Consider the following 14,703-nt stretch of genomic DNA (forward strand, 5'->3'; position numbering starts at 1 on the left):
TGGTACGCCACCTGCTTGTCTCCATGCAGTTATTGCTTTGCCTGGAAGGTTCCACAGTATGGGATTACACATTTATCTCCATGGAGATAAGCAAGTGGCACCACCAGGTGAAGTTACTGGTTAGATTTGTGTAGCGTGAACTGCCTTGCAATTAAAATATATTTCAAGGAATAATTATAACTCAAGGTAACTCATAGTAACTCAAGGACAATACATTGTAGGAAATATAGATGCTGGTCTTTATTAGCACTATTGATTCACATAAATAGTGCTCTCAAGCTACTTTTACACTTAAGTTATCACAAAATAAATAAATATAATAGAAACCTGTGCAAAAATGACAGATATGACAATTAATAGAGTCAATAGTTTTCTCTACTAAACAAAGGTGGTTCAGGGTTTCAAGTAATAAACATGCTGTAAACAGAAATAAATAACTTTTTAGATGTGCTTAATACAGAATTGTATGAAATGTTTACTCTAACAAATGGACATATACTACCTGATGTGCCGTTTTAATTTATTTCTGATGTCTAAAAAGATCTCAAATTGCCAAACAAGAAAAAAATCATCTAAATCTTTAAATTATTTATATAAATTATATACATTTATGTTCTGACAGAGATCTCTCCTAAGGTGCATGTCTATCCCATCTGAAGTAGTTGAGACCATTCTTATTTTGGTCATCAGAACACGGCCAGACCACCGTCACAGCGGCTTGTTATCATGTTGCCCACTTCAGTCCAGGTGTCCAGGTGAGGGTCATAAATCTCCACAGAGTCTACAGTCACCGGTGCAGAGAAGTCTCTGCTTGCTGCCCGTCCTCCAACTGCATAAAGAAATCCATTAACTGCAGATACCGACACACCTGCACGTGGCGTCGACATTGGTGCCACCTCTATCCATTTTTCCTGTACATGAGAAAAGGTAAAAGAATAAATAATATGGATTTTGAATATATATATATAATACACCTTTTCCTTACTTCTTCAGGACAGTACTTTTCCACAGTCTCAAGGGCACCCAGTGCCTCATTCCATCCACCTACTGCGTAAATGCAGTTATTGAGGCAGGCTACACCCACATAGGCTCGCCGAGTGACCATGACTGGCAGGGCAGTCCATCGGCGTGATATGGGGTCATACATCTCGGCAGAGCGTAATTCTGTGCCTTCATCACTGATTCCTCCGATCACATAAATGAACCCTGAAAAAACAGTGTTTACGCCAGTGCAATAACAGACTATCTGATATATTTCTTATAATGTCAGATCGTCAGTAAAATGTACTTGAGGAATTCTGTCATGTGAAAATCATAACAATAAAGATACCTTGTAGCTCACAGCAGCCAAAGTAGTATCTTGGAACTGCCATATTACCAATGACCTCCCACTTGTTCTCCTCCGGGTCGTAACGTTCCATAGTTTTCCCGATTTCTGATCCAACCCAACCCCCTAAAATGACACAATTATAGAAAAGATATACAAAACTGCATGCTACCAAGCTTGTACAGCAATTCTTCCAAAATAAAATGATTGGCCTTACCAAGTGCATAGAGAGCACCATGGCATGGGCAAATTCCAACTCCACATCGTGGAAAGTTTAAAGAAGCAACAGCAGCCCACTGTTTGGTGACTGGGTCATATCTTTCAGTGCAGTCAAATATCATTGAGTCTTTCTCGCCTATCAAATACAAATCATTTGTCTAATAAGTGTTACAAACTTGTAAAAGAGAAGAATTTGGTAAAATCATAATTTGTTTACCTCCAACCACATAAATCATTCCTTCCAAAATAGCGACCCCCAGCCCACTGCGAGCCTGGTGAATGGAGGACACAGTGGTCCAATACTGGTTAAAAGTGTCAAATCGCTCCACACAACTCAAGGCCCTGCTGTCACTCCATCGACCACCTTGCAGTCTGGTGTATCCTCCTAACAGTAAAGCATGTCACAAATCTCTTAGTGGCTAAATATTATTAGAATTAAAAACATACCTATTGCATAGAGGTACTTCCGAGCCTTTCTTCTGGGTCTCATCCTGGCTGATTGCAGGGGGCTGTACATTTTATTTTCTTTTGGAGATTTTGCTACTTCAGTGTATTCCTTTAACAGAGTTTGTAGTGCCACACGTAGACTAAAGTCAGCAATACCTATAAAGAGACAAATGTTTTGTGTGTTTGCTGGAGTCAATTAGTCATCTTTTAATGCTTAAGCTGCTCTTTTACCTTCAATGTATTTCAAAAGTCTCTGTGGGGAGAGCAATGGAAACCGTACTGGTTCTAACACCTCCACAATGTATTTTTTCCTCTTTGACAGATCTCGAAGAACCCAGTCCATTGCTGCAGTGAAAACCTGGTACTCATCCTCTATTCTCAACTCCTCACTTCTGAGTAGCCTCACCAACTGGTCCTTTAACAGCCCAATGAAATCTTCAGTGGTACACACCTAAAATTAAGCATAAAAACAGAGAATCAATCAATAAACCAACTCAACAATAACTTTTGTAAGTATTCTTTCAACTCCCTCTATGGTCTTATTTAGCAGATTTAAAGAGTTCATTTTGAAGTTAATAAAATGTGGTTCATACTTCCAAAAAGTGAACATGAATGTAATTTTCAGTAAATTCAAGCATGTCCATGCAGGCGATCTGCTCCAAGAACTGGAAAATTCCCACACAGTTGGATGGGTCCATGTGGCCCTTCAGAAACTCTCCACAGATAGAAACTACTTCAGTGAGCTGAAGCATGTCTGCTGCCACCATCAACTCTTGGACATTGTCTACTGTAACATTGATCAATCCTGCAAATTAAAAAATGATTTAGTAAGCAGAAAACTGCGATGTGAAGGTCATGTTACCTGTATAAATAAAGTCTAATAAAACTTCAAAGACCACTTTCTCAACTCCAAGGATCTGGATTTCTTCTTTTTCAGACTCTCTCATTCCTCCAGAAAAAAGTGCAGAGAAGTATGGACTGCTAGCAGCAAGTAGAAGTCTATGTACTCTGAATACATGACCTCCCACATTCAGTCCCACATCACAGAAGTCATTCCGGAGCCGCATCTTGTTCATCTGTTCCAGGATGTGTGTGGCGTAGCGGTTAGATGCCAGCACAGCTGCATCCCCCCCAGAGCTCACAGACACGGAGGTGGACATGGCCCCTGGGCTGTGTTATGAGGACAGGACCTTCAACTCTAAGCTGGGACAAACACACAATACTGATATACTAAAGATCAAAACCTAAAACATCAAGTAGAGGCAAACCACAGAAAACAACAATCGATATCGGTAGCATAGATGCTAATGCAAGGTTTGTGACAGTACCATATTTATGAAATTGTAAGTAATACTACGTGTGTTTCAAAATTCCGTTACTACAAAACACATTACAAATAGTTTAAACGTGAGTAAAAACGGTTACATACCCATAAGTTTATTGATGATGCAGGGAACTTCCTGCTTTTTCAATCGATGTCTCTGCATCGACTGTTCTGTTCTGCGAGAGTTTAGGCAAAGCAAATCGAGCGACCTATTCGAACAGTTCCTACAATAAACACTAGATGGCGTTGCAGTGAAAGTAATGGAAAGTTGCCTGTTGCTGTAGTTCATCTCTTTTGCTTGTGTACTGATTTACCTTGTTCCTCCGTGTAAATCCGCTGTATGAACCCGGAGGATGGATTCCTCATGCTTCTGTTGCTTCCCTTTTACTTTTCACCTGGTGAGGCAGCGCCACACGTGGCCAATCAATCAGTCACACCTATTTAAGGTGGAAGGTTGTCTTTATTCTCCCCCAGGGGCCATTTGGGCTGCTCACCTTTCCTCTTTGGGCTGCTGGTTTTGTGACCACTGACAAGTATGCCTTTGTGATGTCTGTCAGTCGCTCTCTATCTTTCACTTTCTCTGTCTGACTTCATGTTTGAGATCTCTTTTAATTTATTTTTGTATTTTTTTTTACTGAATCTCTTGTTATTTTGTGATTATGTAGTTTAGTTAGTCTTAAAATTTTAAATTGGTGTATAATTTGTTTGAGTGTGGATTCTTTGGTTAAAAATTAGATTATTTTGTGTTTCATTTGTCTTTAGTTTACATTAATGTTAATGAAATTGCTCCTTTAGTATTACAACTTTTTACCATTTTAACATCTCGGTTTGTGTTACGTCCCTGACCCTGGCTGAGCTGGAGACCTGGTAAGATGCCAGCCTCAATTTGATGACAGCATGTATTTTTATCTCCAAAGCTAGTCTGTCCTAAATCACACACATTAATTAATTAATTAATTAATTAGTAACATTTTGCGACTAACTTATGAGGACTTGGCTCTATGAACCCAATTTATTTTTTATTTTTTGGCGAAAGCATTAATACTATAATTCAAATTAGTTATTTGTCCTTATGTTTAGTCTTGTATGCATAATAAATCATTCTAAATAGGTAAGATGCGGTGTCCACAACCACCCATCATGTTAACATGTTTGTTATATTGCACTGGTTTGTTTTAATGGCAATTATTTCAAGTTATATAGTCGACAAGTTGTACAATGTAGATTGTTTTAATTTGTTTATTTTATTTAATTTTAATGTAAAATACAGCAATTGCTTAGGTGAATTGTGAAAGTAGAATAACATTTCATACACTTGAAATACAAGTTGTTAAACATCTGTAAAGCTTGTATTTCAGGCCTTTTAATGCGTCTGTTGGAATATTACCCGGGGATGATGTGGGTTCTCAGAACCAGGTGGCACCTGCAGAAACCAGACCTTCACCTGCAGCCTCCACAGCGTGGCCTGTATTGTTCACTTTCCAGTGTGGCCTGTTTCTCTAAAGGGCGTCCAACCTGACTGGGACAATAACTGAACTATTAGCTCATTATTGGATGTAGCTTGAATGCACAATAAGCCAATAAGACTCAACCATGGACTCAACTAATAAACTGGCAGTACATTTTTTTACTTAATGAAATAAGAATTTAAAAAAGGAGAAATGAAAATGCAATGTTAAAGTGTTTTCCTCATATTGATCAATTTTAATATTAATTCAGTTTTGAACTGTAAAAACAAATAAGTATGGCTCATGGACAGGAAATACTTGATTAAACTTAAAGGTACGCTATATGTAACTTTTATAATGAGGGTCTGCCACCTGCTTGTCTCCATGGAGATGTTACTGCTCTGCCTAGAATGTTCTTCAGTATTTTTTCCACAGATCTGACATGTTACTTGGCCTAGTGTTGTTATCTATATCCATACAAGCAGATGGCAGACCCTGCACCAGAAAAGTTACATAGTGTACCTTTAAACTACACATTTATTCCTACATGTGGAGCTCAACAGTCCCGCCCACTACAAAGTTTGCTACCATTCCAGAAATAAATTTTGCGTACATTTTTGACCATAGAGATTTACTAAAGATTTAATATTAAGAGTTTAAGGGCACAATGGAAGCCAAGCAGCCATGTGTTAACTAATGTCCATAACGCAGTTATTTACAGCACAAAAACATGTCAAACGTAAAATCTGGCAAAATGTTTTAAGAATTTGGCAGTCAATAGGGTTTGTGTCAGAAACAGATTTTGAAGAGAATTATAGGTCTTGTTCTAATTACTTACCATATAGTTGATTAGCCCCGAGCTAATTAAGCTTTCAAACATATGATCCATTTTTCTGAATACCTATGGGGAAAATGAACTTTCAGAACCCAGCGGTGGTGAGCTCCAATTGGTGAGCTCCATAGTCCAAACATAATGGTTTTATTTCTAGGATTAGCTGTCTGTCAATTAAAAACCTTCTGCCAATAATTACCACTTGTGGTCAGTTCGATTATGATTGGATTCAAGTTTGATTGATTGCACAGCTCATAGGAGGCACTTTAGTTTTTGTTCTATTATATCTTTCTATGTAATATGTATTGTGCTTGGCTAATATATCATAATAAAGTAATATAACAAGTACCTCACTTTTTAAATGGAAAATCTTAATTTCCCCCCAATATTATTGTGAATAGCATTTACAGTTATTGTTGTCGAGGTGAATGACTGCAGTTTTTGACCTGTAGTCTTTGTGAGTATCTTGCAGAACTGGTTCAGGTGAGGCAAACAAAGCAGGTGACTTCATGTTTCAACTGTGTACAATGTTTGTTTTCTTTTAAGTCATTCTGCAAACACATGTATATGTTCTTTAAATGTTTGCTCAGACATAGCTTGACTCAGGCGCCTGTTCTCCCTTGATAGGACTTGTGAACTACGTAAGCTTTCTTCATCTCACCTTGGCTGGAGATCTGCGACTGTGCGCCTACTGGAGAGAAGGGAAGAATGATTCTCCTTTGAACTCTCTCTCTCTCTGATAAATTGGATGTTTAATTCATCTTAGAGCTCAGATCCTTAAGACTCCCAGAAGCACGTGAGATATGTGTAGTCTGAGTTTGTTATGATAGATCAATCTTTATCTCTCTTCTTTTTATTTATTATTTGTAAGGTCACTCGGCCCTCTACATCAAGGGAAGCTTTGCAACTTTTACCCCTCTGAAGGGCAAAAAGACAACAAGGACACACAAGGACCGAGACAGTCTTTGTCTGGAAATGTATTCAATAGATTACGTAAAACATGGTTGTGTTTGATGACCATCACAGACCTGTTATTTCTGGACAAATTGAAATCTAGTGAATTTTCTTATTTCGGTCACAGATGAATTGCCATGATATCGTCTGAATAATGCCATCAACAATACTAGCATAATACTGAATTAACATGCTTGTCACTGTGGCCTGCTCCTACACCCAGGCCTAATGCTTCATTCACGGCCATAAAAACAACACTATAAACTGTATGGTAACGTTGTGGGTAATGATCTTTTGCGGGTTTCGGGGGCAGCCAATGAATGGTTGAGCTCGTGTGCCGCTTGTCTCTTGTCTCCATCCTATAAGCCGCCTATAATGTGCTGGTGAAACGGCGAAGGGGAAAAACTCTTCTTATCGATTCTGCCTCCACATAGCAACTGCGCGCTGATTGGCCGGCGCCGAGCACAACGCGCGCCTCTGATTGGCGGCGCGGTCCGTGCGAAAACGTGGACTGAGACGGAGACAGGGCCGAGGGAGGAGGCGATTGGCTGCGGCTGAACTGAAAGCAAAAACCTCTTTCCTGAGGCCTGTGCGAGACTGTTGAAGGTGTGTGTTTTAGGCGTGACTCCAAAGGCAATTCTTCCCCCTAAAACGTAATTAAATTGTGGTCTATAAAAGTAAAATCAGCACTGAAAATATAAACATGGGGTGAGGGTGGAGAAGTCTTGGCGAGAGTTGTATAGAGTGTATGAGAAAGTGTCCACGTTGAACAAGTTTGAAGAAGGGTTTTCAGGAGCTCATTTTAAGGACATGTGCACAATTCCAGCCTGTGTTTGGAAGCTGCCCTTTAGATTCAAACACTTCTGTTAGTCCTTTCTATTTTGGTCTCCCCCCACATTTTCTCATCCCACTCTCTTTGTCTCTTGATTCTGACACACTTTTCAGCCCGAGGGTGACTCAGCGCTGGTGGTACAGACTGTCTTCTCTGGTCCATCTCCAAACTGTTGCCTTCTCTCCAGCATGCAGCTCTCTTCTTTGCTGACACAGGTAAGAGGAGGTAATCCTGCTCTGTCCCTGCTCCTTGCATCTCATTAATCCCCAGGTAACACACACCACATGTGATGACTGAAATGGGCCACCTGTTGTATTGGTCATGGGGTTTGGGCAGGGCCGCTTTCATTACTCGGGCTATACTGTGCAGATCCTGTTTGAATCCTGAAACACTGCCGTCCCAGTCTGAGAAACCGAAGCAGATTCTTTTGGCTGGTGTTTACAGTTGGTCGACATTCCTTTTACCATGGAGCAGGCCAGAAATCTAAAGTGCGTTTCCTAGGTTGAACATTTTCACTGACTTTACAGCAAGGCCAAACTAAACATGCCTTGCGTTCACATGTCCTGCCATTGTGTTCAGCACTTCCCTTTCGCTTCCATCTGTCCACAGTGTCCACCTGTGCCCTCAGCGCTGACCCAAGGATAAGCCGTCAGGCTGCAATGGCCACAGCAGAGACAGATGGTACATTTAAGATAACAATTCATCACTTTAAAACTTCCATCACCCTAATTATTTCCAGGCATTGCTATCCAAATATAAAATTGACTTTGGTCTTGATAACACACAGTATGATGTACTGTGCTTTTAATTATAACGGACGTTATCTTCTCTTTGGGAAATTCAAGTAAAGGTCAGTAATCTGCAGAGAACAAAATGTTTAGCTTTAAAGGGGATCCTGCTCATTGTTCCACTGGAATGTTAATGATTCTGTACATTTTTAAGATACAAACCGGACATGCCGATTTCACTCGCCCAAAGAACAAAAGATCACTCGGTGAAGTATTTCCCATTGTGTGACTCACTGTTGTGCAAATTTGCTGTTGAACTAAGACATAACTGTTTGTGTCTATGTCTGGACACCATTTCTGTAACATTACATCATTGAACCCTTGCCTTAGTTAAACTTGAGGTTTTTACTTTATTGTGTTTTGAATCAGATTTCAGACTTTTATGATTTATGACCAGCACTGAACATCCTCTAAACAACTAAAATTAGTCAAATAAAACATTATAAATAGTCGACAAAACCATGATCAGTTTATTGTCTTTCAGCAAGAAAACGCAGGGTCTCACATTGCTTTGCTTTACAGCCGAGTATTTTCAAACTCACTGCATTTTTACAAGAGGCAGAACCACTCTCATTCTAATAGACCATCCTCCGTAATACATTTTAAATAGATGTTTTTAAAAGAGTATTGTCATTAAACTTGAAAAAAATGTGCCAAGTTCAACACAATTCCTTCTCCTCTTAAGCTATGTAGGCTGCATGTCACGAAAAACATTCATAGCTCGAGCAAAGCCACAGTTCAAGTAATGGAGGCAGGATACTTCCGGGCCTCTGGCAGTTCACACAGACACAGGAGGCCAACGCCACCAAAGAGAGTGCATTTTTGTGGCAACCTCTCACAACAGCGTCACTATCACCACCGCCATCATTAGCATACATTGCAACGTTTTAGAGAAATACTGTTGGATTGCACTTTCTTCAAGCTTTCATCTTGTGGCATGTTTATAGAAAAAATAGATATAGATAGAATACAAAAAGCTTATACTTCTTTGAGTAACAGAATATTACATACAGTACTTCAGATTATGTTTTGATCAGCACATCAGCAGGTGTACATAAAACTGCCCTATCGTTTGCTCAAATACAATTGTCAAAATACACTTGGGATGTGTGTGTTAAGTTAAGTGCTTTGGTCAAATTGACTAAGTATTCACCAGGTTACAATCGTTTCATTCTAGAGGATTACAATGCTACATAGTCATTCACTGTGTTGTATATAAATCTTAATGAAAGTGTCAAATTGTCAAAATGCACCAATACATTTTTATTCATCTGCGTGTAGCATTTATGCCAAAAATGAATTTGGTCAGTCACATAAGTGTAACAGCACCATTTTTTTCTCACGAATGCTAACGCAGAATCTTTTAGACCTACTAAGTAAATTAATAACATCTACAGGAACATCAAGTGGAAGTCGAAATCAAAAGTGCAGCACCTGATGTGACTGAGCAAATGCTTCTCATAGACAACATCCCAATGAACGGCCAAAATGAAACTTAAAAAATGTAAAAGCTTAAACAGTCTCTCTGAAAATAAAAAATATAAAAAAATCTATGTTTCAGCTGACATTCAAGTTCCGGTCCCACTTCATTTGTGAACTGTGCATTCACAAAAACCGATGGAATCACTGTAGTGCAATTTCTTTTTTTTTTACACAATGCACCTCGATGCAGTCGTTCTCGCAGGTTAACAGTAAACAAAATGTCCGCTCGCATCTGTCCGCCGGGGTTACATCTCTGGGGCGGCAGGCATGAGTCCCGGAGGGTGTTTGGGAGTCTGTAAGAGTTTATGTTCCTCTGCGTGTGACATTATACTGTGCACAGCTTTGGCGTGCACGGGATGGGACAGCCGCACGTCCAGGGCGTCGTTGTGTTGTGCTAAGGAGTGCAGGCGGTAGTGCAGGACCAGGTCTTTGAGCGAGCAGTGGGCATCGTAGGGCTCGGCAAATCCGTATCCCTGAGCCGTACTGTAGATCATACAATGCTTCACTTCTTCGTTTACGCTGCAGGGAAAAAAAAGGTACACAATTATTATTATTATACGCAACAACACACCACAACTTTACCACTGTATACACTTGTAATATTTAAATTGATCATATTTATCCTTAATTATGATGAGAAGGTTTTTTTTTTCTACTAGATCAAAATATATAGGTGCAGATTTTAGTCCTGTGCTGCCCTGTGTGTGCTTTTGCTCATAAAATACATCAACTTAATGTATAGGAGGAAGAAAAAACTTGATAAAATCTAATGCAAAACAGTGCGCTGCTATTTTTTGCCATCACGATATAAAAAATGTTCCGCTTACACGACAGAGCAGGCATAGGATCCCTGTTTGCTGCTTTCTCGAATCAGAAAGGTTCCGGCAGCTTTCCCCTGCAGCATCTCCTCTGCCTGAGTCCGACTGAGCTCCCCCACAAACCAGCTCTCCTCGTCATGATGAGGCAAGTTCATCTCATCCCCCTTCAATACGTACGTGCTAAAAATACAAGTAGAATCCTGTGTTACGCCACAATATCAACGTCACAAGCCTTAAATGTAACGTAATAACGGTTTTCGACAACTTACTCGTCTAGGCTTTCACTCTGCAGTCCCAGCCATTCATTGATGCGTTTTTGCCGAACACCTTTGTGATTAAGCCAGCTGAAGAAAAGATGAATAGTTAGAATCTTTCTAATTTGCTAATACAATTGTTAAAGTGTTTCGTCAAAGCTGCAGAGTTCATCCTTACTTTAGATACTGGTCTCGGATGTTTCTTAGATGGATAAGGTCTGGTCGCAGGCTGTTTATCTTCCTGTCCGTCTCCCTGTAGTCCTCCACCTGGGTCCTTAAGTCTTCTTCCAGATGGATCTTGCTGTCGTAGATCTCCCCGAGGCGGCACTTCAACTTCTCATAATTTATCAGAAAACTGCGGAGCAAACGTAAAAGGTCAAGACTCAAAACGAGCGCTCCGCATGAAATCCGGAGTTGAAGTCGGGTGTATTGAAATGTCCTTTACGTGCGACGCTGTAATTACCTTTCCAAATCATTGTCGGCTCCATCTGATTGATTATTTCTCTCAAACTCTTCTCCGAAACGCTCCTGTTCTCGACACTGCTCCTCAAAGATCAGCATTGTCTCGTTGAACGCCTCTATCGCCGTTCTCTTCATCTGAATCTCCTGCGGGACACGTTTGTATTTTGCGTTAGATATTACATAGGTTTTTGACATTTTATGACAGTTAAAGCGCAATGCATTCCGCGTCGTTTTACCTGCGAGGTCTTGGTAAACGCTTCGTAAAGCCCATCGAACAGTTTGGATTTCTCGTGATACTGACATTGCACTTCTTTAAGTTTTCTTCCAGCGACGTCGACGGTGTCTTCATTCACCTGACGTCCGAAAAAAGAAAACATTTCAGTACAAATTCGCATGTAAACGCTGATAATAACGATCATCCGGGTCATCATTCACCTGGAAGCGAGACACGGGATGGGTGAGCATGAGGTCCAGCGTTGCGTTGTACTCCACGAGCGGATGCTGCTGATAGTACCAGATGAGTTCCACCACCGAGTTGAACGTGAGCGGATCTGAAAAGCCATATTTGCCGTCGCAGTGATAAATCTTGATCAACTTGTTGTGTCCGTCCTTTCTGTGAGAATAATCACAACAACAACGGTCAGCGACGTTCGTACGAGCGCCAACGTTCTCGGGTTTGTCCCCGTTTGTCCATTTCCAACCTACCGCAATGTCAGGGTAAAATCTCCTTGAAGTTTGGTGGAGGCGTCGCGCACCAGGAACGACCCGTCAGGCGAGTCCCTCAGCTTTTCATTCACCTCGTCTCTGTAGAACCATGTGCAAACTTAGATCACAAACAACAACAACAACGCTGCAAACATACTGTGTTGATCATAAAACATTTGAACCAGTTTTACCTCGTGATGTCTCCCCAGTACCACTCGGAGTCTTGTAGAGAAGGTGCTGGCCGAATGTTGTTGTTGATGCTTGAGGAAACTGGCTTTGCAGACCGAGGTGGCAGAGCTGACCCAGAAAGAAAAGAAAAGAACATAAACCAATTAAACTCGTGCATTATAGAAGTAAAGTGTGGCTGATGCACTTTGAGGGGGCCGTGTGTGGATGCTGTGCAGACATGTCACCCTCCCTCTGCTCCTTGAAGCCTGTCAAGATCAGACAAGCCCAGGCATGTTTCCAACAGGTACCACGTGCGAACATCCTCTTAGATTCATTGCTGTGGTAGAAAGTTGAGACTTTGCGTGTTAATTCTCCTAAATATTGACTCAAGCCATGGTGAAATAATTGCATTCAGCTGTTTTGGAGCAGTGAAAAAGGGGGGGGGGGACGTTTTGCCTTTTGCTTTCTTTCTTGGCACACGTTGGGGACTCGTGTTAAAATAAAAGCATACCGTTTGATTATGTTTCTGGCCAACTTCTGTTATTTTTGTAATCATTTCACTTTCTCGTACGCCACCAGGTTTTCCATCAACAACACACACACGCACAAAAACCTGCCTGAGACTTAAGCGTTTTCCTAAAAATGAAAAGCGGACAAACCGCATCAAGGGGAGGTGAGGGCGATATATTTCAGGCCAGGACAAAAGTGCCTTTCATGGCGCACAAGAGCTGCCTCAGAGAACGAACCGACTGTGGCTTTCCTCCACCATCCGCTCTCCTCTTTTTCTGACCTTAAAATAAATAAAAAGGCAGGTGCAGCAGAGCAGTGGCAGAAGAAACGAAAACCTGCGGCCTCTGGACTCAGCAGAATCCACCGTGCGCATAAAACAGACAAAGCGAACGTGTCACGCTACAAATAATAATAATTAAAAAAAATATATATACTTTAAAATATACACAAAGTACAGTTTTGTGTGTTTTATATTATGACACTGTCTGAAAAGGAATATAAAAAAATAAAAAAACAGAAAGAAAAAAGCAACGACTTTGACTGTGAATTATAAATGAATAAACAAAGGCCTGATTATTTTTTTTTTTGGAAACGACGACGGGACTAATCAGCCGCGATCAAAAAGCAAATAGAACATGAAGTGTGTCCGTGAGGGTCCGAGTCATGAGTCTCTTTGCCTCTAGCCTACTTTCCCAGAGCGAGCGCACAAATTAAGCACGGCTGGCTGCAGTGGAGAACAAAGCGCTCGTTTCATGCGCCGTTCATTATCCTCGTCTTAATTGTAATTTCTGCTCCATCACGATCACCACCACCGCGGGACGGGCTCTCTCCGTTTGCGGTGATGTGCCTCGGAGCGATCGGGGTGCGCGCACGTTTTGAGGGGGGCCAAGTTTGTGCCGCGGAGCCTGGACAAAGGAAAAAAGACTGACGCTCGAGCGCTGGTTCACTCTGAGCTATTACGTAATTGCCAAGTGAATTGCGCTATGCATGCCTGGGCAATGCCACTGGGGGAGCAGTGCCCGGGACCAGGCCATTATAACGCGTTAGTGACACCTGCACGGCGCCCGGAGCAGCACGAAATGTGGCAACACCAGCACAGCTTTTATAGACGAGATGTCAACGCGATCGGGGAAGAAAGGCGCCGACAGAACGCGGTTTAGCGGTGTAAGATCAGACAATAGATGCCTTAGTTTTTAACCCTGACTCACCTGGAGGCGCTTGATCCATTTCGATGTAAAATAAGCCGTCAGAAGGATAAACCATTCCTATTTGCATAAAGTGGTCCAGTTTTGCTGTCGCTGTGAGACAAATGTCTCCTTCTGGTTTTGGGGCTTCTTCAGTGGAGACGCAGAACGCCACGTCCTACATCGAGGTGGGAAAAGGCCAAGTGCGTTTCTTCCGACTCCATAAAACAAAAGAGTCTAATTGTCGAAACTTGTATGTTGAGAAACAGATTGTCTTGGTTGTCTCGCAGCTCGCAGCTCTTCTACTTACTTCATCTCGGAAGTGGAGCTACTTTAAAGGGTTGTCGTCACATCATCTTGGTCGAGTCCAAAGGGTTTTCTACAGAGGGGGCGTTTTATCCGAATAAACTGTGAAAACAAGATCACATCAAGTTGGATATTTGTTATAGGACTTATTTCCTATTCTATAATTCAAAATCATTTGCTCGATGGATGTATAATCACATGTCGTGTGCTTAAATGAATGCACACATGAGATGTCCCCTACAATGCCATGGTACAACCCAGATCGGTTCATTCACGCTCCTCAGGCTCCTCCACTGTCTGAAACAGCTGAAAACTCCTCCCAGGCCATGAATGAAAAAGCGAGTTAATAACCTTATTGCATTTGATCGTGACAACATTTACATTTGTATTTTAACACCTTAAATATGTATATCTAGTTAATAAAGGTTAAAGCTTTGAAAAAGCCTGCTTCTTACAGTTTGGTCTTATTAAGGCGTCAATAGTTTTCTAACCAAGCCATACGTTTTTGTTTCATGATTTAAATCATAATAATGCCAATCCACTTTTGTTGTGATACTATGTCAAGAACTTTTATGTCAACAAATTGTGTATGTTAAGGCTTTATCTTGCAAGTAATATTAAAACACAATTGAATGTAAAATTA

At 41.0% G+C, this 14,703-nt stretch overlaps 2 protein-coding genes across 3 annotated transcripts; both read right to left on the reverse strand.

Annotated features, from left to right (window-relative positions):
- Positions 1-592: 592 nt before the first annotated feature.
- On the reverse strand, positions 593-3,669 carry LOC140356299 (actin-binding protein IPP-like). Its single transcript, XM_072441156.1, has 10 exons — positions 3,423-3,669; positions 2,856-3,191; positions 2,587-2,798; positions 2,225-2,444; positions 1,994-2,149; positions 1,764-1,931; positions 1,545-1,682; positions 1,331-1,453; positions 986-1,206; positions 593-911 (listed from the first exon to the last, which is right to left on the reverse strand). The coding sequence occupies exons 2-10, from the start codon at positions 3,151-3,153 to the stop codon at positions 687-689; spliced, it is 1,761 nt and encodes a 586-aa protein (XP_072297257.1). The 5' UTR covers positions 3,154-3,191; positions 3,423-3,669; the 3' UTR covers positions 593-686.
- A 4,949-nt stretch (positions 3,670-8,618) lies between these two features.
- LOC140356307 (phosphatidylinositol 3-kinase regulatory subunit gamma-like) lies at positions 8,619-14,083 on the reverse strand. 2 transcript variants are annotated; one of them, XM_072441170.1, is made up of 10 exons: positions 13,779-14,083; positions 12,084-12,189; positions 11,893-11,991; positions 11,623-11,800; positions 11,424-11,540; positions 11,189-11,331; positions 10,904-11,080; positions 10,741-10,815; positions 10,481-10,651; positions 8,619-10,172 (listed from the first exon to the last, which is right to left on the reverse strand). In XM_072441170.1, exons 1-10 carry the CDS (start codon positions 13,843-13,845, stop codon positions 9,899-9,901), a joined length of 1,407 nt encoding a protein of 468 aa, XP_072297271.1. In that variant the 5' UTR covers positions 13,846-14,083; the 3' UTR covers positions 8,619-9,898. The 2 variants fall into 2 exon arrangements, with proteins under 2 accessions (XP_072297271.1, XP_072297272.1); XM_072441171.1 differs by lacking the exon at positions 13,779-14,083 and having other exon boundaries at positions 11,623-11,796; positions 11,889-11,991; positions 12,084-12,119.
- Between the last annotated feature and the right edge of the window lie 620 nt (positions 14,084-14,703).

This window comes from Eucyclogobius newberryi, unplaced genomic scaffold (assembly GCF_026437365.1).
Source record: "Eucyclogobius newberryi isolate DKJ021-1_F unplaced genomic scaffold, fEucNew1.0.hap1 SCAF_12, whole genome shotgun sequence".
Taxonomy (NCBI): domain Eukaryota; kingdom Metazoa; phylum Chordata; class Actinopteri; order Gobiiformes; family Gobiidae; genus Eucyclogobius; species Eucyclogobius newberryi.